The sequence below is a fragment of the Lissotriton helveticus genome, chromosome 1_1 (genome assembly GCF_964261635.1).
Source record: "Lissotriton helveticus chromosome 1_1, aLisHel1.1, whole genome shotgun sequence".
Classification (NCBI taxonomy): domain Eukaryota; kingdom Metazoa; phylum Chordata; class Amphibia; order Caudata; family Salamandridae; genus Lissotriton; species Lissotriton helveticus.
The window spans coordinates 1,355,351,681-1,355,373,223 of record NC_136057.1 but is presented as its reverse complement, the minus strand read 5'-3'; the positions used below and the strand labels follow the sequence as shown (position 1 = coordinate 1,355,373,223).

Below are 21,543 nucleotides of genomic sequence, written 5' to 3'. Positions count from 1 at the left end.
AGATCGTTGTCCACCTCCGTATGTCGCACCTACGGCTCTGAACGAGGAATCAGACGAGGATAGTGATCGAACACAGCGTACCAGGTTACATGCGGAACGATCTGCGGAATTACGTTCGTTTGCACGAAAGCTAAATATTAATACTGTTACTGTTTCTGACATTACTGCGAAAATGGAACAGTGGTCTGATCAGGAGCGACTGTATTTTTTTGATCATTTTGGAGATGAAGTTGTTGAGCGGTACAGAAAATATTCTCTCGAGTTAGAACCAAAGGAGATATCCGAGGGTCGTGAGAATTTTCGTAAAGGTCTTTTTGTTCTTTCAGATGCGGACGACTTCTTCAAGCGTTTGATTCAACTGCGAAATGAGGCGACACGACTCACTGTTCCAAGTCCCCGTCCTGAAGAGAACCCTAAATTCCCGGGTTCGAAACGCGTCGACACCTTCACCCTGCGGTTATTCACAAGGGTGCATCTAGGAAAAGAAATTGTCCATCACTTGAGATCCTAGTTGTGCAACCCAACATAAATATTGTACCGCAGTGTTGTTAGGCAGGCAGGCGTCCCATTCCATCTGTCCCCGCCTGTCCCTTGGTTTCACATTCCCACGGACTGGTTGTCCCCTTGCTTCTTGCACGAATTTTTCACTGCTTATGAATGCAATTAATTTGTGAATATTGTATTTATTCATTGTTTTTGGTGTGTCATTTCTGTTTATTTGCTTCCATTCGTTTTGTTTCATTCAAATTGTAAATATTGTATATTTGTACTTTTGTATATGTGTAGATATTGTACTCATGAAATCACTGTCGTAACAGTCCTTGGTTTGCCCTTGTGTCTTTGAAATTTTGAAAAACCAAAAAAAGAAAATAAATTTGCTTTGGTATTTATGACTGTGGCTACGTAGTACACATTGACTGCGTCGCTATTACTTACGATATGAATTTTTCCTATCCAGCCACTTTGTTCTGTTTACCCTGTTGTTGAGATCCGGGCTGGGTAGACGTAGGATCCAAAACCTTATTTGTTTCTAAGTCTTTATTGACTATGGCTCAATATTATGAACGACAGGAATTGGAGGCAAAAGAAAGTAGTGAAAAGAAGGCGAAGGATTTGAAGACGAAGGTAATGTTAGCTCAGGTTCAGGCTACGAGAGGAAACAATAGAGGAGGGCGAGGATCATACAGTAATGCTCCTCCCCCTCGTTCTGACATTTCTGTGAATCAATGTGCATACTGCAAACAGTTTGGGCATTGGATTGCAGACTGTCCGGTGTTTCGAGAGCAGCGTAATTTGAGGGGACGAGGAAGTGGGAGGTCTAGAAATAATTATGGGGGGTCAAGAGGAGGTTATGGCACGAATGATCGCGGAGGATATGGAGCAAGGGGTCGTGGTCAGGCAGATTATAATACGTTTGATAATCGTAATCAATATCAGATAAATGAGGGTGGTTCTGCTGAACCACGGGATGAGCATTATGCATAGGACTGCGTAGGATGGGGTGTGGAATCGGTTGAGGTACCAGTTGATCAAAGGGGTCCATATATAGAAGCACATGTTCTGGGTTCTACTGATCAATTTCTGGTCGATAAAGGAGCTACTCGTAGCGCCTTGTCCAAATACTTGGTTCCAAGGGCTCCCCTGTCTGGCGAGGTAATTACAGCTATAGGGTTCGATGGAACACCTACTTCTAGCCCACTGTCTCAACCAGTTGCATTTCATGTTGATAAATTTGCTGCCCCTTGTCCCTTTTTGTTGTCTCCAAATACACCAGATAATATTATGGGACTCGATATGTTAAAACACTTTCGAGCCACTATTCGCTGTGCCCCAGAAGGAGTGCGAGTTGTGTTGAATGAGAATTACCCAGAATTAGAGCGAGTGTGTTTTCTCCATGAATCTGAAGTACTGGCTTCCTTACCAAAAACGTTGTGGGCCACTTCCGATACGGATGTGGGGCAGATGATAATTCCTCCAGTACGTATTACTGTAAAGGAGGGAGTATCTCTACCACGTGTCCCACAATATAAGATTTCCTGAGAGGGTGAACTTGCTTTGATACACATCGTAAATGATTTGATTTCGGCAGGAGTAGTTGAGGAAGTTCCCTACAATGTTTGCAATAGCCCCATTTTACCGATCCTTAAAAGAGATACAGATGCTAAGGTTTACCGTTTCATTATTGATTTGAGGGAAATAAACAAGATAGTAGTGCCTCAATACCCGGTGGTATCCGACATCACCACGTTGCTTACGTTGGTTCCATCGACGGCAACTACTTTTACGGTCATCGATTTGAAGAATGCTTTCTTTTCGATCCCTGTACATCCTGACAGTCGATATCTATTCGGCTTTACCTTAAATAATAAATCGTACAGATTTTGTCGAGTTCCTCAAGGCTATACTGAAAGTCCTAGCATTTATAGTCAGGCATTAAAAAGACAGCTTGATTCCTTTGAATTACAAGATGGAGTGGCTCTTATTCAATATGTAGATGATATCTTACTTGCTGCAGACACGCCAGAACAATGTGAGAAGAGTACCTTTTCCTTGCTTTCCTTCCTGGCCAAACAATCATAAAGTTTCGAAGAAAAAGCTGCAATATTGTAGACCAAAGGTGACCTACCTCGGTCATCTTTTGTCTAAGGAGGGCCGTGCATTGACACCAGATCGAATTCAAGCAATCCTAGACACTCCAGTTCCTCGCACCCAGAAGGATGTTCGTGCCTTTATAGGGTTGACGTCTTTTTGTAGGCAATGGAAATTGGGTTTTTCACACATTGTTAAACCATTGTTGGCATTGTTGTCTAAAGATACACCGATCCCCATTGAATGGACGGATGAATGTCAGAATGCTTTTGAACAATTGAGACAAGCTCTTTGTTCTGCACCAGTGTTAGGTACACCTGATTACACGAAGATTTTCACATTGTATGTACACGAGAAGGATGGGTGCGCATTGTCAGTGTTAGTGCAGACACACGGAGACAAACAGAGACCTTGTGCGTACTTCTCAGCAGTACTCGACCCTGTGGCTCGAGGATTGCCTGGATGTTTTCGATCAGTCGCAGCAACAGCAGTAGCCATACGACAGACTGAGGGAATAGTTTTGTCACACAAATTGTTGGTGTTAGTTCCCCATGCGGTAGATGCGTTACTGAATCAAACGAAAACACAGCATCTAACCAGCGCCCGTTTGACAGGATATGAGCTAACATTGTTGGCGCCGCACATCACACTAAAACGATGTACGACACTGAATCCTGCTACTTTACTGCCGGATCCTGTTGCTGAGACTCAGAAGGAAGAACAACATGATTGTGTTTTTCTGACTGAGGAACAGACAAAGGGTCGTATCGATTTACAGGATACACCGTTTCCAGATGTAGATGGGGAACTGTGGGTTGATGGATCGTGCGTGAGGTTACCAGATGGTACGACTTCTGCAGCCTACGCGATCACGACACTTAAGACAGTTGTAGAAACAGCACGAATACCCCAGAAATCGGCTCAAGCAGCTGAACTGATAGCCTTAACGAAAGCATGTGAGTTAAGTGCTGGACTATGTGTGAACATTTATACGGATAGTCGTTACGCTTTTGGAGTAGTGCATGATTTTGGCCTACTCTGGAAGGAACGAGGATTTTTGACTTCACACGGAGTACACATCATGCATGGAGAATTGGTACGCGATCTCCTGAATGCACTGTTATGCCCAAAGAAAGTTGCAATAGTCAAGTGCAGTGCACACAAAAAGGTGACGGACAAAATAGGACAAGGCAATGCTTTCGCAGATCGCATTGCGAGAGAGACCGCTATGCTGCAAAATAATTTCCCCATGTATGTGGTGAAGTCACAAGCTGAGCGGTGGCATGATGCTAGAGAAGAAATATTAGATATACAGAAGTCTGCATCTGAGGCAGAACTTATGAAATGGGCCACTGAAGGAGTATTGGATGATGAGGGTTGCTGGCGTAGTAAACATATGGAGAGATGGAAACTACCCATGGCCTATTTACAAACAATGGTGCAAATGACACACGGGCTGGCACACATTGGAGCTCTCGCAATTACTAAATTGCTTACACGAGTTTGGGAAAATGCTGATATTGCAAGCACGGCTAAGAGAGCAGTACAGACTTGTCTGATATGTTTACAGCACAATCCCGGACAAGGGACTCATACTCCCAAAGGAGGGTTTGTTCCACCTACTGCACCATTCGAAGTACTGCAAATGGATTACATCCAGCTGGAGCGCTGTAATAATCTCAGGTATGTCCTAGTAGTGGTGTGTGCCTTTAGCAAATGGATTGAGGCTTACCCTACGAAAGACAATACAGCATTGACAACAGCTAAGGTGTTACTGAAAGAGTACTTCCCGCGCTATGGTGTTTGTAAACTTACGTGGAGTGATAATGGTCCTCATTTCATTGGGAAAGTAGTGGAGTACGTCCTGAAAGGATTGGGAATTAAGCAACGATTCCACGCTGTCTTTCATCCACAATCAGCAGGTTTGGTCGAGAGATACAATGCAACTCTGAAACTGAAGCTAGCAAAGATAGTGGCATCCACATCTCTGAAATGGCCGGATGCTTTGCCTTTGGCATTGCTGTCCATTCGATCAGTCCCACATTCTCGATCTGGCCTCACACCCTATGAAGTGGTGTTTGGAAGGCCAATGAATATTTGGGGAGTTCCAAAACCTCGTTTAATACATGATGTGCCTTGTATAATGATGAACGATTATTTGGCCCGATTAACAAATGATTTGCTTTCTATTCATCAACAGGTTCGAGAGGCGCTCCCTGATAACTCCACTGGTGAGGCTCACGATCTCCGCCCTGGGGACCACGTGATGGTCAAAGTATTTGAGCGATCCAGCAGTTTGGAACCGAGATGGCATGGCCCTGAACAAGTGCTGCTGGCTACGCGAACTGCTGTGAGAGTCACCAATAAGAAGCGGTGGATACATTCAACGCACTGCCGACGTGTCTCTCCGGATCTGGTGAGCCCTGTGGTGCTATCCGACTACAGAAAGATTTTGGATGCAGAAAAGAGCCCAGCTGTCACGCCTGATGAATTGGAGGGAGCCTTCCCGGACCACGTTGTTTCTGATAAAGTGAAGTACAATCTACGTCCCAGGAAATAAGATTCCCTTTTGTGTTTTTGAAACTGGTTGGTAACCGCTCTGAGGTTTGTGAAACGGAAGCCGGGAATATCAAGGGGGGGGATCAGTTCTACCCAGTGTAGCGACACCCGTCTTGAATCCCGGAGAACAAATCAACGGCAGCCTCGGTCCAGAACCATCGTTTTATTTTTTTCCGCTTAGTGTTGCTTTTGAAGAGTATTGTTTTGTGAACTATGGCATCTCCTTCGACACGAAAAGGGAGAATTCTTGGTGCTGTTTTGTTTGTCTTGACCGTAGTGGTGATTGCAGTATTAGCTTGGACTATAGAACTATTGTTTCCTGTACGAGAACATTTGCTGCCCACCACTCCGAGTCCATCTGAACATTTTCATTTTACTTTGCCTTTTCACGAAGAAAGACATAGGCAGACTTACTTGAATAACAGTTTTATTCAGATTTTGCATCATACTCATAACATGACCAACATGTCCGATTGTTGGGTATGTGGAATGTTGCCCGGACATCAGAAGAAGGGAGGAACACCACTCATTCCTCTCCCGTTTTCTCATAATGGTTCTTGTCATGCTTGGTACACTCTTCTCTTCACCTTGAGATGGCCAACGAAAGGTGGACTACTTTTTCGGCTGAATAAAATATGCTATAACGATAAAGATGGCTATCCACGCGCTGAAGGAACTAAATTTGAATGGGAAGAGTATCGTCCGGACAATGTCTCTACACCTCGTGTATATACGAATCAAAGACTTATAAATGTGACGAGCTTGCATGTGATAACAGTCATTGATACAAAAGCAGATTTGTGTGTTAGAAATAAAGGTACAATCCCTGTAGGTCGCAGCGAATGTAATATTACACTTACCTTTGATACACCGATTGGAATTGCATTCATAGCTTCACGTAACACATATTTCATTTGTGGAAATAAGGGATACCATCGTCTACCATTGGGATGGTTAGGAACATGTTACATAGCTTTTGTATTACCACCTGTATTTATTGCTCCTCCCATGTATCACAATGATTACGTTCTGTACCATGATTTCGTACTGAACAGAGTTAAACGAACATTAGATCTTGATGAAATCGACCAGACTGATACCACTTTACAACAATATGTAGATTTCAACTTGGGGTTATTTTCATTCGTAGGAGCTGCACTGAATAGCAGGAAGATAAGGCGGCTTACACGTGTGGTGGAAGCTGTCGCTAATGAAACTGCCTTTGCTTTAGGGAATATTACTGAGGAATTGCAAATTACCAGAATTGTAGCGCTCCAGAATCTAATGGTTTTAGATGTGATACTAGCTGATAGGGGTGGAGCATGCCGCGTCATCGGAAGTAGTTGTTGCGTGTACGTACCAGATAACTCACCTTCCGTGTATGATTCGATTACAAAATTACATAAGATAGCTGCTGAGATCCACCCAGAAAATGGAACATGGACCTTTTCTGGTTGGTTCTGGACCCTGCTTAGTACTTGGGGTTGGAAATTATTAACGATTCTCTGTGTTTTTATTGGAGTACTATTTACCCTTTGTCTATGTATTCAATGCGGCCCTACATTATGTTCTGTATGTATCACAGCCTGTATTCCGTCCAAACTAACTATTGTTAAGCAAGAGAAACTGATCAACGACGAAGTATTGAAACTAATGGCTATTAACATTGATGATGAACATTCTGATTATGTTCAGTATGAGGTAGCTTTTGCTAAACGCTAAAAGGGCCGTCTGTCGTGTTTTGGCAGCTCCTGAGTTAGCGTTTAGCACAGCTACACAGACTTTTCTGTTAACTTGACCAAAACGAACGGGGGCCATTTTGAATCCCTCTGACTTCCGTTTTCTATGAAACACGCAGCCTCGTGGTCAGTGTGCCCTTTCGTCCTTCCTTGATACCCATGGTCCCTTATTCTGCTCGGCAACAGGCTATTTTTAGTACTGGTCAAGCGCACATGCGCATCATGCATTTACTGGTCACTCTTTAGGAATGTTGGTACTAACTGACCAGTGCTATTTAACTCCTCCCACATGCTGGCTGTGTTCCAAAAATGACCTTATATGTACCTAAAATGTGTAACTTGTGACCGCCTATCTTTTTTGCTATTAAACTGTATAAAAGAGGTCGCGCACCAATGTTCGGTGTGCTACTTCTTACATTGCCGAAGGGTGCTGTAGGAATGTATCACCACCCCATGGGGTCTTAATAAACTTGTCTTTTACCTTTTCCAGTGTCCGTGCCAACTTCTATACTAAGGTGTTCGAGAGTTTAGCAGAGTATGTAGGCCTGATTTGAACCCAACACCACAGGAGTGCTAGGGAGTGCAGAGTGCTAGGGAGTGCAGAGTGCTAGGGAGTGCAGATTGACTAGGGAGGGCTAGGGAGTGCAGACTGACTAGGGAGTGCTATGGAGTGCTAGGGACTGCAGAGTGACTGCAGAGATTAAGCTAATGGCAATGTAAATGACAACGCCATTTATTTATCTGTTTTCAAAACCAACACATAAATACAAATTTTGTCATTTACAATGCCAATAGCTCTAACTTTTCCAAAGGCGAAACCATTGCATTGTAAATACTTGTTAACTATCTGCTTTGGGGGGCCACATTTATGTTAGTGCCCGGGCCTATTTTTTGGCCCTGGGTGTGTCTGCTTGGAAAGCTTTAAGACGTCGAAAGGCGTTCTACTCTAAAGTCGAGACTTAAGCCAACAGGAGAGAAACAGAGGCTGAAAGAGGTAGAAGAAAGATGTAGACGATCACCCACCTCCAAGGCCCAGGTCTGGGCAGGCTCCAGCTCCTTTTCATACACAAACATTCCCAGCAGGATCTTGTCCGTACCCACTTCATCCTTGAGGCCCTGTATGCGTGGGAGAGGAGCAGAGCGAGAACATGTGAGCAGACACAGGATGGTTGGAGACACCGGGGAGGCATGTAGAAAGCACAGAGCAGGAGAATGTAAGCCAAGCCAACAGACAACACAGGGCCGTGTGGGTATATAACAGGGTAGGTGAAAGCAAAGGGATAGAAAATACAGGGCAGGTGAGAAGAAAACACTGGGCAGGTGACTCGTGAATCATGCAAGGTGAGATCAGAACAGGGCAGGTGAGTGATGCACAAGAAAGGTGAGTGCAGCACAGGAAAGGTGAGTGCAGCACAGGAAAGGTGAGTGCAGCACAGGAAAGGTGAGCGCAGAACAGGAAAGGTGAGCGCAGAACAGGAAAGGTGAGCGCTAAACAGAAACGGTGAGCGCTAAACTGGAAAGGTGAGCGCAAAACAGGAAAGGTGAGCGCAAAACAGGAAAGGTGAGCGCAGCGCAGGAAAGGTGAGCGCAGCGCAGGAAAGGTGAGCGCAGCACAGGAAAGGTGAGCGCAGCGCAGGAAAGGTGAGCGCAGGGCAGGAAAGGTGAGCGCAGGGCAGGAAAGGTGAGCGCAGGGCAGGAAAGGTGAGCGCAGGGCAGGAAAGGTGAGCGCAGAACAGGAAAGGTGAGCGCAGAACAGGAAAGGTGAGCGCAGAACAAGAAAGGTGAGCGCAGAACAGGAAAGGTGAGCGCAGAACAGGAAAGGTGAGCGCAAAACAGGAAAGGTGAGCGCAAAACAGGAAAGGTGAGCGCAGCGCAGGAAAGGTGAGCGCAGAACAGGAAAGGTGAGCGCAGAACAGGAAAGGTGAGCGCAGAACAGGGCAGGTGAGCGCAGAACATGGCAGGTGAGCGCAGAACATGGCAGGTGAGCGCAGAACATGGCAGGTGAGCGCAGGGCAGGGCAGGGGAGCGCAGAACAGGGCAGGGGAGCGCAGAACAGGGCAGGGGAGCGCAGAACAGGTGAGGGCAGTACAGGAAAGGTGAGGGCAGCACAGGAAAGGTGAGTGCAGCACAGGAAAGGTGAGTGCAGCACAGGAAAGGTGAGTGCAGAATTGGAAAGGTGAGTGCGGAACAGAAAAGGGGCAGCGAGCGCAAATAAAATATAATGAAACACTAACTGAGATGCACTGGACATCATCTTCTTTCTTCATATGCAGCCCGTCCACCAGGAAACTGCCTTGACCAATCCTGGCGCTGCTCTCATACCATGAGAGCAGCACCTTTATTGCTCAGAGCTTCACAGTGCTCTGAAGTCTTGCACTTGCTCTAACCCAGCTGTCTTAAAACAGCTGGGTTAGAGAAATGTAAACTGCACAAGTGTGGCTGGCCGTCGCAAGACGGCTGGCCAAAAAGACGTGCACTTTTACAGTTCATAGACAGCCTACCCTCCTCCCTGCTGCGGTCACTCAGCAGCGGCTCCGCCCCCGTCCTGACGCTCCCATGAATTACCATTTTATTTCTCATCTCTGGGGCTTTGGGAGTAATTTAAGTTGGGCGACATTCCTCAACTCCAATGGAGGAGCTACCCCTGAGAGCGGGTCTAAGTTTAATCAGCCACTTTCTGAAACGGGAGAGGGGGGGCTATGCAAGGTTTGTGGTCACAGGAGAAATCATTCGACCCAAAAGACAGAAGGTGAGATAAATAAAGGGGAGAAACAGGTGGAGTCTGTGAAGGAACCACATACAGACAAGTGGCAGCAGATAACACCGGCAGATGCGCCACCATCAACCAGGCACAGAGGGAGAAGCGCAGGTGTGCCAGCCTTAGGGAGCACACCCCTTGGTGCAAGGGCTCACCAGGAAGGCAGTTCAGGGTGCTAAACCTTCCCAGGAGAACAGTTCCACTTCAATGGACCTCCCACAAATGGGTGAAAACCAGCGAGAGGGCCATTTAGGGCAAAGAAGGACGGACTACGCAGGGGGGCTCCTAGATATGCCCAACACAGAAGCCGCTGTAGAATTGGAGCGCTGAGGGGTCACTAGGCAGCCCCGTAGTGGTGGAACCTAGGTTAAAAGACCTGGTAAGGGAGGATGGTGTACCGGCCAAGGAGCTGACTGGCTGCCTGGCTGCAGCCCCTGCTGAAGCCAAATGAGACAAGGGCCAGGGAGGACACCAACGACATGCATCCATAGTGGTCCCTGTCCAAAGGGGAAAAGAGTCTTGAGTGGGTGCCCATGAAGCAAGTACGAAGGGCCGGAGGCAGGCGGATGATGAAGGACTTTCCAATGATGCAAAGGGGACTCAAAGCACAGAAGGGCACTAGTGAGGGAAACTGGATGGCCAAACAACAATGAATTGTGGAGTTACCAAGCCACTAGTAACAGCGTCTGAGAGGGGGGACAGGAGATCTAATGGAAGCATCAATACGAGGGCAGAAGGAACAATTAACCCTATCGCTGCTGCCGATGTCCAATGGACGTTGCGTGCACTACCTCGGTAGTGCTGCGCACGTCCGTTGGACGTCGCCGCCCCGCCCACGCAATAGTACTAGCGCGGAACGTTCAGCGCAGGCAAGGGGTTAACAATGGCACAACGAGAATAATAACACAGCAGTGGCAGAGAATGTCAGGGGTGATGATCCACCAGTGAAATTACTACACATGGGGGTGTCAGACCCTCTTGGTGGGCTCCTCATATTGAATACCAAATATGGGTTAATGAATACATGAACAACATTGTGTTCTCTTTTCTCCAAATACGAAAGTATTGGTATGATGAAATGTTACCGCAATGGATGAAGGACACATTGAAATGTCTGAAAGGTTTCCAACACAGTGATTGAGTCGCACAGGGCATTGTTTCTGTATAAGATAATTCAGTATATATATGCCAGCATCATATGTGAAAAGGTCCATTAAAATAGTGTGGCTCTGTGGAAATAAGGGTCATCATGAAGAGCTAGCAAGATCTTTGGGGAACTGATTTGGCTTCAGCAAGACGAAGAGTTCATGTCCAGAAGGAGTTTCATAACCTGAGAGCAATGGGGAGACGTTGATAATGAATTATGTCTTTAATGCATGACGCAGACCAGACCTCTACCGCCTGTGCACACAGTGAGCAGCTTGCCCATTACCTCACATGCATTTCAAGTGTGTCCCACCCCACCGGGGGGGGGGGAAGAGCAGCCGACAAGGTCCGACCGGGGCATGCTGGAAGTCCAGCAGAAGAGCATGCCACAGGTTAGAGTGTTATATTAATTGGTATTTATAAAGCGCGTACTCACCGGCAGGTCTCTTAGCGCTGAGATAGAGTTGCTGAAACACCACCATCGGCTATCTGATAGTACACCAGGTCAAAGCGCATGTTGTTCCCAAGCCTCTGTGAATAGGAGGGTCTTAAGTTTTTTCTAAAACGGGAGAAGGGCGGTTTCCTTGAATAGGTTCTCTAGTAGCTTGTTCCATAGCTGGGGGATCAGGACAGAGAAAGCTCGCCCGCCTTTTGTGGTTTTGTTGAATCGCTGACAGCAGGCCTGCCTAGGATGACCGGAGGGTGAGTCCTGGCACGTAGCTCCCCATGCGCTCCTTGATGTATACTGGGGCTTGTCTATGAAGGGCTTTGTGGGCGATGCAAAGGCCCCTAAACCTGGCTCGCTGTTTGACGGAGAGCCAGTGCAGCTGCTGCAAAAGAGGTGCGGCACGTGAGCGTCTTGGGAGCTTGAAGATCCGCCTTGCTGCATCGTTCATAGTTACTTGCAGCTTGCCTAACAACTTCTCCGATAGTCTAATATATAAAGCATTGACGTAGTCCAGACGAGACACAATCATTGCCGACACCACCATCCACAGAGTTGAAAATGATAGGATAGGTGCCAGTTTCCTCAGTTGACTCATCTCGCCCACACGGGTCCCGACCACGGTGGAAACTAGGTTCGACAAGCTGAGCTTGGCATCTAATTTAATGCTTAAGCTCTTTACGACCGGCACTGGTGTGGGTGTGGGGCCTAAATCTTGTGGCCAGAAGAGGTCCATTCAAGGGTTACTTCCTGTGGTAATAACTAGGACCTCTGTTTTGTCCGGACTGACTTTGATCAAGTTGGCCATCATCCAGTTGACTGTGTACCTGAGAATACTTTGTACACGCAAATGTGCTTCAGAGGAGCTGTCAATTTGAAGGATTAATTGTGTGTCATCTGCGTAATTGAATACCTAACAGTCCGTTAGGGCCAGAGCTGCCACCAGTGGTTGGAGATAGATGTTGAAGAGAAGTGGGGACAGCGCAAAGCCTTGTAGGACTCCACAGGTCAGTGCCCCTTTGTTGGACACGCGGTCTGCTAGTTGGATCCTTTGTGTGCGATCTGTCGGAAAGGAGGAGATCCAATGATGTACCACCCCACAGATACCCATATCAAAGATGCGGGCCAGTAGTTGATCGTGGTTCACCATGTCGAACGTGGCTATGAGGTCTAGCAGAATTAAGGCACAAGGCTTCCTGCTGTCGGCCGTAAGCCTGAGCTCAACCAACACCAATAGCATCACCAGCTCTGTGCTATGGTGGGCCCTAAAGCCTTCCTCTCATACCTGGAGTAGCTGTTGTTTCTCGATGAATAGTGGTAGGAATTTAAGGACGTGCTGTTCCATTACTTTTGCCAGAAAGGGGAACTGAGATATGGGCCTGTATTTCTTCAGGTTGCCCCTGCCTTCTTCAGCAGAGGGGTTACCCTGGCTTCCTTGAAAGTAATGGGGACCATCCCAGTTGTCAGAGATTGATTAATCACAGCGGGAATCTCTCTCTCTATCACTGGTAGAGCCATTTTGAACACCCTTGGTGGACAGGGGTCCACTGGCAATCCTAACTTGATTCGAGTCGTAATATGGGACATAGAGTCTCGGTCTAGCATCAGAAAGGTGGAGAGTATCTCGCTGTGGTTGCATGGCGGGGCTTCCACAACCAGGTGCTTCTGACTGGTACGGTTATTGTTTATGTTGATTAGAATGTCCCTGACCTTGTGTAAGAAGAAGATCTGGAACCTGTTGCAATCTTCTGGGCTGGCAATTGTTTCCTGCTCCTGTTTTTGACTTAGTTCTTTCAATATTCTAAAAGCTTCTTTCTGCATGTTTTCTGCCTTCCTAATCCTGGCCTCATAGTACTCGGCCTTTCTTGTAATGATGGCTTTTTTGTATGTGGCTGACATGGCTTTATATTCCTTGAGCACCTCTGGGTCAAATAATTTACGCCACTGCCTCTCTTGTTGGTGTAAGGCTTGTTTCTTTCCCCTTAGTTCCTCAGTGAACCAGGGGGCCCCCTTGCCCTTGTGCCACACCCTTTCCTTCCGGGCAGGTGCCACCTTATTGACGGCATCTCTCAGCCTGTTAGAGAGAGACTCACTCTCCTGATCAAGGTCCTCAGGCTGTAACCTCCTAGGAGAGTTTCCTCTCAGAGCATCCCCTAGGCTGCCTTCCTCGATTTGGCTCCACCTTCGTACTACCCTCCATTCCGGGGGTGATTGCGTGGGCCCCCTGGCCAGAGGGATCAGGAATCTGATCAGGTAGTGGTCTGACATCTGTCAGACCGGCCGGTGGCTGAGTGGTCCAGATGAGATCTAAGGCGTGTTCCTTATCGTGGGTGGGGGATTCCACAAGCTGTTGTAGCCCCATTGTGGCCATGGCCTCCTCCCGCTGGCTGGCATGTGACTCTCTAGGCATCTTGTCCCAGTGGTAGTTGAAGTCCCCCACCACCAGGAGTTGTTGGTACCTTGAGTGTAGGTCACTGACTATTTCAGTGAGTAGCTCGTTGAACAAGGGGGTCTACCGGGATGGGGTGGGGGCAAGGGGGGGGGGGTACACCACCATTACTGCCAGGCAAGAGGATTTGGAGCTTCATTTTGCCCCTAAAAGTTTTGCGCCGTCTAGGCTCTCAGCAACTAGCCTTCCTACTACTAACTGCTTGTTGTAAAACAGTGCTACACCCGCCCCTCTTTATAGTCCATGGGAAGGGCTGCTATAATATCTGGACCTGAGCCTCCTTCTAGCCAGGTTTCTGTTACTGCTAGGAAGTCTGGGGCATCATCATGTAGGAGCTAGAAGATCTCTAGGTTATGTTTCTGGCGTAGATCATGTAGTACTACTGCCCTTAATCCCAAAGGTCTCCTTTCCCCGCACCATTAGGGATATGGGACTACGTGGCAGTTCTCACTCCTCTCCCTTGCTTAGCAAGTATGTTCTCTGACTTAAATTTGTCTTCCACCAGCTTGTTCAGGGGGTGATCCCTGTGCTCTAGTGCCTACAGCTCGTCCGCTGAGTAGGCCTGGATTTGACCAGGGGTCCTGGCCCTGGTCAATAGTGATATTCGCAGTGCCTATATAAGCGCCACCCAGGTGCACAGACCTTACTTTTTGAGACTTTCTACGCCAGAAGTGCGGAGTCACTAAGTACACTGACCACTGGTGAGGAAAACTATGGCCCTGAAATGGGAAAGCCCTGTCCCTAGAAATCAGTTCAGAGAGCGGGGAATGGGTGGGTCAGTAAGGAATCTGCGACTAAATTGAGCCTTTATCAGATAATGCATTGCCAAAGGTAAGTAGATACTTTTAGCCACAGATTCCTTACCTTGAAATAGATACCCAAGCAATACCTCCACAGAGGGGCGTCTGCAGACCAATTTCACACGACTAAGTCCTTCAGGACCGAACGGGCAAAGTGCCCATTGCTACGGACCTGACTGTCCAGACAGTAGTGTTTGATAAACGTGTGCAGGGAAGCCCAGTATGCTGACTGGCAGAGGTCCAGTACCAGAACTCCGTGAGCTGTGGTTGCACCTTTAGCTCTGGTGGAATGAGCTTGCAAACCCTCAGGGGGTTGCTTCTTGGCCAATGCATAGCAGATTTTGTTGCAGAGTACTATCCATCGTGAGATAGTCCTCTTCTTCACCGCCTAATCTATTTTTCGCTGTAACACACCCCACAAAGAGTTGGTCATCCATGCAGAACTCTTTAGTGCGGTCAAGGTAGAACGACAATGCTCTTTTTGGGTCCAGATGGTGAAGTTGCTCCTCTTCCTTGGAGGTATGAGGCAGAGCATAACAAGTATGCAGAGTGTTTTTTTTGGTCTACGTGAAATGTAGCGACCACTTTTAGAAGAAAGGATGCTCTTGTGCGCAGCACCACTTTGTCTGGGTAGATGTTTAGATAAGGCTTGGATGACAAGGCCTGAAGCTTACTGACCCTCCGGGCAGAAGTTATTGCCATCAGGAAGGCCGTCTTGATAGTAAGGAGCCTGAAGGGACAGTTATGCAAAGGCTCAAGCGGGGTGCACATCCGGAACTTCAGGAACAGATTAAGGTCAGACTGAGGCATAACAAAAGGAGTGGGAGGACACATATGTTGTAAACCTTTCAAAAACCTATGTACAATAGTGGATTGGAAAAGGTAAGGTTGGTCAGGCAACTGAAGACAAGCAGAGATTGCAGAAAGGTATCTCTTAACAGAGCAGAGTCCTGCAGGGCAAAGGAAAGAATAACCAAAAGAACCTGAGAGAGGGGGGCAGAAAGGGGATTATTGTGTCTTTCTGTACACCATGCCACACATTTTGCCAATAGTCTTGGTAGCGAGATGCCTAGTGGCCAAGATCATTACAGACTTCAGGCAGAAGGTCGGAAGTTGCCAACTGTCGCTGCTCAATCTCCATGCAAGAAGGCGGAGCATTGACAAGTTCAGATAGAGAAACCTCCCCTGCTGCTGCGACAGAAGATCCTCCCAAAGGGGCAGCCTGATCGGAGGACCGATGGTCATGCTCAACAGCTCAGGACATCAGACTATCTGTGCCCAGTCGGGAAGCGTAAGGATGACTTGAGCCTGGTCAACCTTAAGAACTCTGGCAGAAGTGGTATGGGCGGAAAAGCATACAGGAGGCTTGACCTCCACTCGAGAAGAAAAGCGTCTCTGAGCGAGAGCCGCCTTACTCCTGTGTGCAACACTACTGACTTGCATGTTCTCGTCGCTGGAGAACAGATCAACTGTTGAAAGAGACCTTGCTCCACCTCCAATGGAGACGCCATTCATGATCTGCTAGGCATCTTCGGCTGAGTTTGTCCGCTCTGGCGTTCAGAGATCCAGCCAGATGTTGAACAACCACTGCCGTACTGCTCCAGCCACATCCAGAACTGCAGGGACTCTTGACGAAGGGTCCATGACTCCACCCTGCCCTGCTTGTTGCAGAACCACATGGTGGCGGTGTTCTCTGTGAACACTTGCACAAGCCTTACCGGGATGAAGGTTAGAAAGACTTTCAATGCCAATCGGATCGCTCGGAGCTCCAATAGGTTGATGTTGTAGCTAGATTCCGCAGGAGACGACAGTCCTCTGATCTCCACCTCTCCCAGATGGCCGCTCCATCCCAGGAGAGATGCTTCCGTCACTATTGTCAGATCTGGTTGGGGAAGGGAAAGAGGTCTGACGCTGACCTAATAGCAATTGGTAAGCCACCACTGCAAATCCTTTGCAGTTCCTTTAGAGATCTGGACCATGTCGAAGAGATTTCCCTGATGCTGCACTCACTGGAACTTCAGGTCCCACTGCAGAGCCCCCATATGCCAACAGGCATGTATCACATGAAAGATGCAGGAGGCCATGAGGCCCATCAGCCTCAGTGTAATTCTCACTGAATTCCAGAATAGAGGCTGAAACATCAGTATCATAACCTGAACATTCTGGACTCACCGTTTGGGAGGATAGGCCCGAAACCGCTCTCTGTCTAGAACAGCTCTGATGAAAGAGAGCATCTTAAAGAGTCAGGTGTGACTTCGGTACGTTGATAGTTAACCCCAGTGAATGCAGGAGGTCTACCGTAGTCTGGAGTTTGGAGACGGCAGCCTGGGGCAACCCTGCCTTCAACAGCCAGTCACCAAGAAAGGGAAAGACTAGCACCCCAGATGAGCTGCAACCACCACCACCATATTGGTGAATACCCGGGGGTGCTGCGGACGCCAAAAGGGAGCACAAGAAACTGAAAAAGCTTGTGGCCCACAGTGAACAGCAGGAAATGCCTGTGGGCAGGCAGGACGGGAATGTGGAAGTATGAGTCCTGCAAGTCCAATGCCACTATCCAGTCTTCCGGGTCCAGGGCAGACAGGATCTGAGCAAGAGTGAGCATCTTGACGTTCTCCTTCTCGAGGAAGAAATTGAGAAAGCGCAGGTCGAGGATAGGACAAAGACCTCTGTCCTTCGTGGGCACCAGAAAATAGCGGGAATAGCAACCACAACCTACTTCTGCTGTATGCACTGTATGGCTCCTTTGGCCAAAAGGTGAAGAGATAGATGGTCCTCCGTCGGCCTTTCATAAATAGGTGGCATGGAGGGAGGGATAGTCTTGAAGGGGAGGGAGTAGCCCCTTCGGACAATCTGCAAAACCCACCTGTCCGATGTAATGGACTGCCAGCAGGGCACATGATGGCGAATCCTGATGATGGCGAGTTACTTACCTTCGGTAACGATGTATCTGGTAGAGACACAGTTTAGCTGCAGATTCCTCAACTTAAAATATTCCCCAGGCGTCAGACTGGATCCAGAAAAAACATTTCCCCAGCAGTACCTTTGCATGCCGAGGGGGCATCGTCGCCCTGCTCCATCCTGACGTCGTCCACAGAAGTGACGTCAATGGAGCCATATGGCCCCCCCCCTTCCCGGCGTGCTGACAGCAGTTTATTGGAAACTGTTCCACGCCACAACACAGAGCCACTACAAAAACAGCGAGAGTATAGGAACAGTGTGCGAAAAAGAGAACAAAATTCTGTAAAACAAGAACCAGAGACCATAAAATGATGAGAACCCGAACTACGTGAAAAGAGTACTCAACACTTGAAGGAACCATGCGAAAAGAGCACTCAAGACTTGAAGGAAGGGAAGGGGACGAAGCAGCCCCCCTTACCAGAAACAGCCCTGCCCATACAAAGAGCCACGCCCCTCCGAAGAAGCAATGGCATCAGAAATGGAAGGGCATGACAAATGAAGAACTGTGCACAACCACAGAATGGATGAGCTAGAAAGGCAGCCAGTAACCACATGGCACAACCCCAAAATACAAGAAGAGCAGAACATGTGTCATGGCGAGAGTACCAAAAGTGAGTAACATCCGAGCACGTGCACCAAGCTCCCCACAATGACCTATGAAGAGGAACATAGACAAATAAAACCTCGACTCAAGTGTATGAGCATAAACAAAAGGGGCCCCAAGGCTATGGAGGGTAAACAAGAGGCGGAGGGAGGGTGGAAGGAACATGGGATCTCCACGCCAGAAACCCCTGGGTGGAAGATCAGTAAAAGCAGGTATCCTATCCACCCAAATAGAGAAAGGGTGAAGAGCCAATGCGCTAGAACAGAGCGACACACCCTGCCCCAGAGACAGGCAAGCCAGAGCACCCCTCGAGAAGGCCAAGGCCACCTGTAAGGAGGCCAGTGGGCAGAACCCCAACTGAAAGGCCGTCATAGAACGGGGAGGATGGATAGGCGTTAAGGAATCTGCGCTATACAGTGTCTCTACCAGATACATCGTTACCGAAGGTAAGTAACTCGTTCATCTGATAGAGACATCTAGCCGCAGATTCCTTAACTTATAATAGATACAAAAACCATACCCCATTGGAGGGGGGGGGTCTGCGACTGAAAACGCACCAAGTTCCCAGAGAAGGAATCCGACAATAACATTGACCAAAATATGGTGGGGACAGTAAATGCTAGCACGGCCGACACCAGACTCATGAAGCTCCGCAGGGAAGCTATGAGAAGGGGTGGCAAAGGCACCAGATTCCTGCAGAGGATTGATGAGAAGGCAGTTGTCCAGGCAGAATAAAAGAATGAAAAACACGGAACCAATAAGGCCAGTGTATGATGAAAGAATGTGTAAAAACTTCTGAAAAAGAAGTGCAAGGCAACACCAGATCCCACAGATTTAAATGAACACCGTCCCAAAGTGGGATGAGACAGTAGGTTACAAATGACAGAGCATGGCAAGAAAGGAAGGTGAGGGAACAACAGCACCATGCCTAGATATACAGAACCGTGGCCACCAGAAGAAACATGCATGTGGATGACAGGATGTACAAAGGAGACAGTGGGTACCATGAACCCTAAACCACGCCCATAGAAAAACCCACAGACTGAGGCATCAGGAAGTCAAGCCATTCACCGTACTCAAAGGCGCCAGTGGAAAAGGAGAACCGGGAGAAAAAACCCCGATGAGTGACACAGAGGTCTCGCGCTCACAAGAAAGAGCGAGAGAGAAAAGAGAGACGTGGGGTAAGGACCCCCAACACCAGGCACGTGAAGCTCAGTAAACATGCATGCTGTAAGGGTTACCCCTTGAAGCAAGGGAAAGAACTCAGGACAAACAGGGATACCGGCCACACACTTGACGAGGAAGAGTGAAATATACACAGACAGAAGATCGACAGAAAAGAAGCCATAATACGGGCAGTGTCGACAGAGAACCACAACCAGCTAAAGATCTGGAGTGGAACAGAGCATTAGACCACAGTGAGTCATAAACAACAGAGGCAGCCCAGTGGCTGAAGCTGATAACCCTCAGCGGGGCAAGCAACAAAGGGACCGGAGTCCCTGCCAAGAGAGAACAGATGGAAAGAGAAAACTAGGCAACCACAACAGTGATGTAACTAGCGGACATTCCACTGCCCATAGACAAATTACTCCACTGGACTCGAGCCATGAGAGAAGACACAAACACATCCCCACTCCAGGAATGGACCCGAACAGAATGAGCCAAGAGAGAGGTGCAAGGAACACCGTTGGCACCCTGTGACAGTGAACACAGCAGGCGTGTATACAGAACACGGAGAAACTGTTCCGGAACAGAACAACCCACCCCCAAGGGGCACGGGCCGACAGGCAGAAAGAGCACAGCAAAGCTAAAAGAACACGCCATGGAGAGCCATGCACAACAGAAGGCAGAAGAGGGCTACAGTCCAACCCATACAAGACAACACCAAACATGTGAGGCTTAGCAGGGAGGGCGTCCCACCAGTAGAAAGAGCGGGGTGAACCAGGAAACCTGCAGCAGAGACAGAAAAGAAGCAGGCTGCAGAAGAAGCCTTTGAAACTTCCCATGACAGTAGCTATACAATAGCCAACAAGTACCCCACATAGGGTATGGTACATCCCAACAAGCAAGGGACACCTCTTGAGACAAGCTCTTAGGCAGAGGACTCAAAAAGTATTATACAAAAACAGCCTCACCAACCGAGGAATGGCCGGAGGGGGCACCGTCGTTGAGAAGACATCAGCTCGACATCGAGAGCCCTCAAAGATGCCTTGTTCGTCCGGCAGGGGACCGGCGTCGACACGACCTTCGGCGTGGCACAGCGTCGAGACTGCTTCAACTCAACGTCGAGAGCCCCCAAAGGAGCCTCGGCGCCGGACTGGCGTCGACTCGACCTCCTCCATGATTGAAACCTGCGGCGAGGAACGGAGACGACTGAGGGGCGAGAGCTGTGCTGCAGCCGCAACCGGCATCGACGCAGGGAGCCGCACAGGGCTGTGCGAAGACGACCTGGAAGGCTTGGACGTGCGAGGAGGAAGCCCCAATGACGCAGCGACTCCGGAATCGAAGTCAGGGTGCTCGACAGGTGCCGAGGGCGAACCCGCCGGCGAAGTCCTGATCTGAGCCCCTACCCCCTCTGTGGGGCCCGAAGGCGCGCCAGGGAGAGGGGTGACCCAAAGATAGATAGCAAGGTCTGAGAATAGGCCTCAATCTGGGCCCGAGTCGCACTAGCGCCAGGAAACAGCAGGTGGGTGGGGGTCGACTCCTCAGGATCCGTGTCCGCTAGAGACCGGGAGCGATGGGCCCCGCCGTCAAGTGAGGTCACCGACCTCAGCGACTTCTTTAAGCATGAGCGTAAAATCCGTTCCGCTCGCGGATTTTCGGCAAATTCGCAATCCGCGAACTCTCGCGAACTTGCCGAAAATTCGTAAAATCCGTGCGAAGCGGATTTTTTGCTTGGTCGCACTTGCCAACTAGAATACTATACAATTTCGCGGGAGTAAACACTTGCGAACACGTAGATGCGGCGGGCAGAGACAATCTCGCAATTGCGAGATTGCTAAATTTGCAATTTCGCACAAGAAATCCACCAGCAGGCAGCATAAACCTTGAAAATTATGATTTTTATCAGAATAACTCCTCAGGTTGACATTTGCCTGCACTTTTTCTTTGCAAGGAGTCCATTTTTGGGGGGGGGGGGGGGGGGGGGGTGGGAGGAAGGAAGTGCCCTACAGTCTCCAACTTCCTGTTCCTGTCCAGCAGGCTCCTCCCAGTGCTTTCTTCATGTGCTGGTCACTTTGATTTGGATCTTGAACTGGAAGGATTACTTTTTGTGGATGCTGCTGGATATTTGGATTTTTGCAAAACTGAAAGCACTCAGCAGGTGCAAAAGTTCAATCTTATCATTAGTAACCATTCCCTGTAGTGCTTCCTGAGGGGCCCCTTCCGAGTTCATTTGCCTACTTGCAACTATTCTATGACCCTGCTCTGACCCTCACAGCAGGCTCAGAGAATAGCTACAAGTATACAACAAAGGTCCTGTTAAAAAAATTAC

General features: G+C 48.5%; 1 protein-coding gene across 1 annotated transcript in view; it reads right to left on the bottom strand.

Annotated features, from left to right (window-relative positions):
- Positions 1–21,543, bottom strand: part of LOC144772924 (uncharacterized) — a 180,047-nt gene that overhangs the window by 39,059 nt on the left and 119,445 nt on the right. Inside the window, exon 11 of the mRNA XM_078657624.1 lies at positions 7,911–8,003. Coding sequence (XP_078513750.1) covers positions 7,911–8,003 — 93 coding nt within the window. The remainder of the gene's footprint in view (positions 1–7,910; positions 8,004–21,543) is intronic.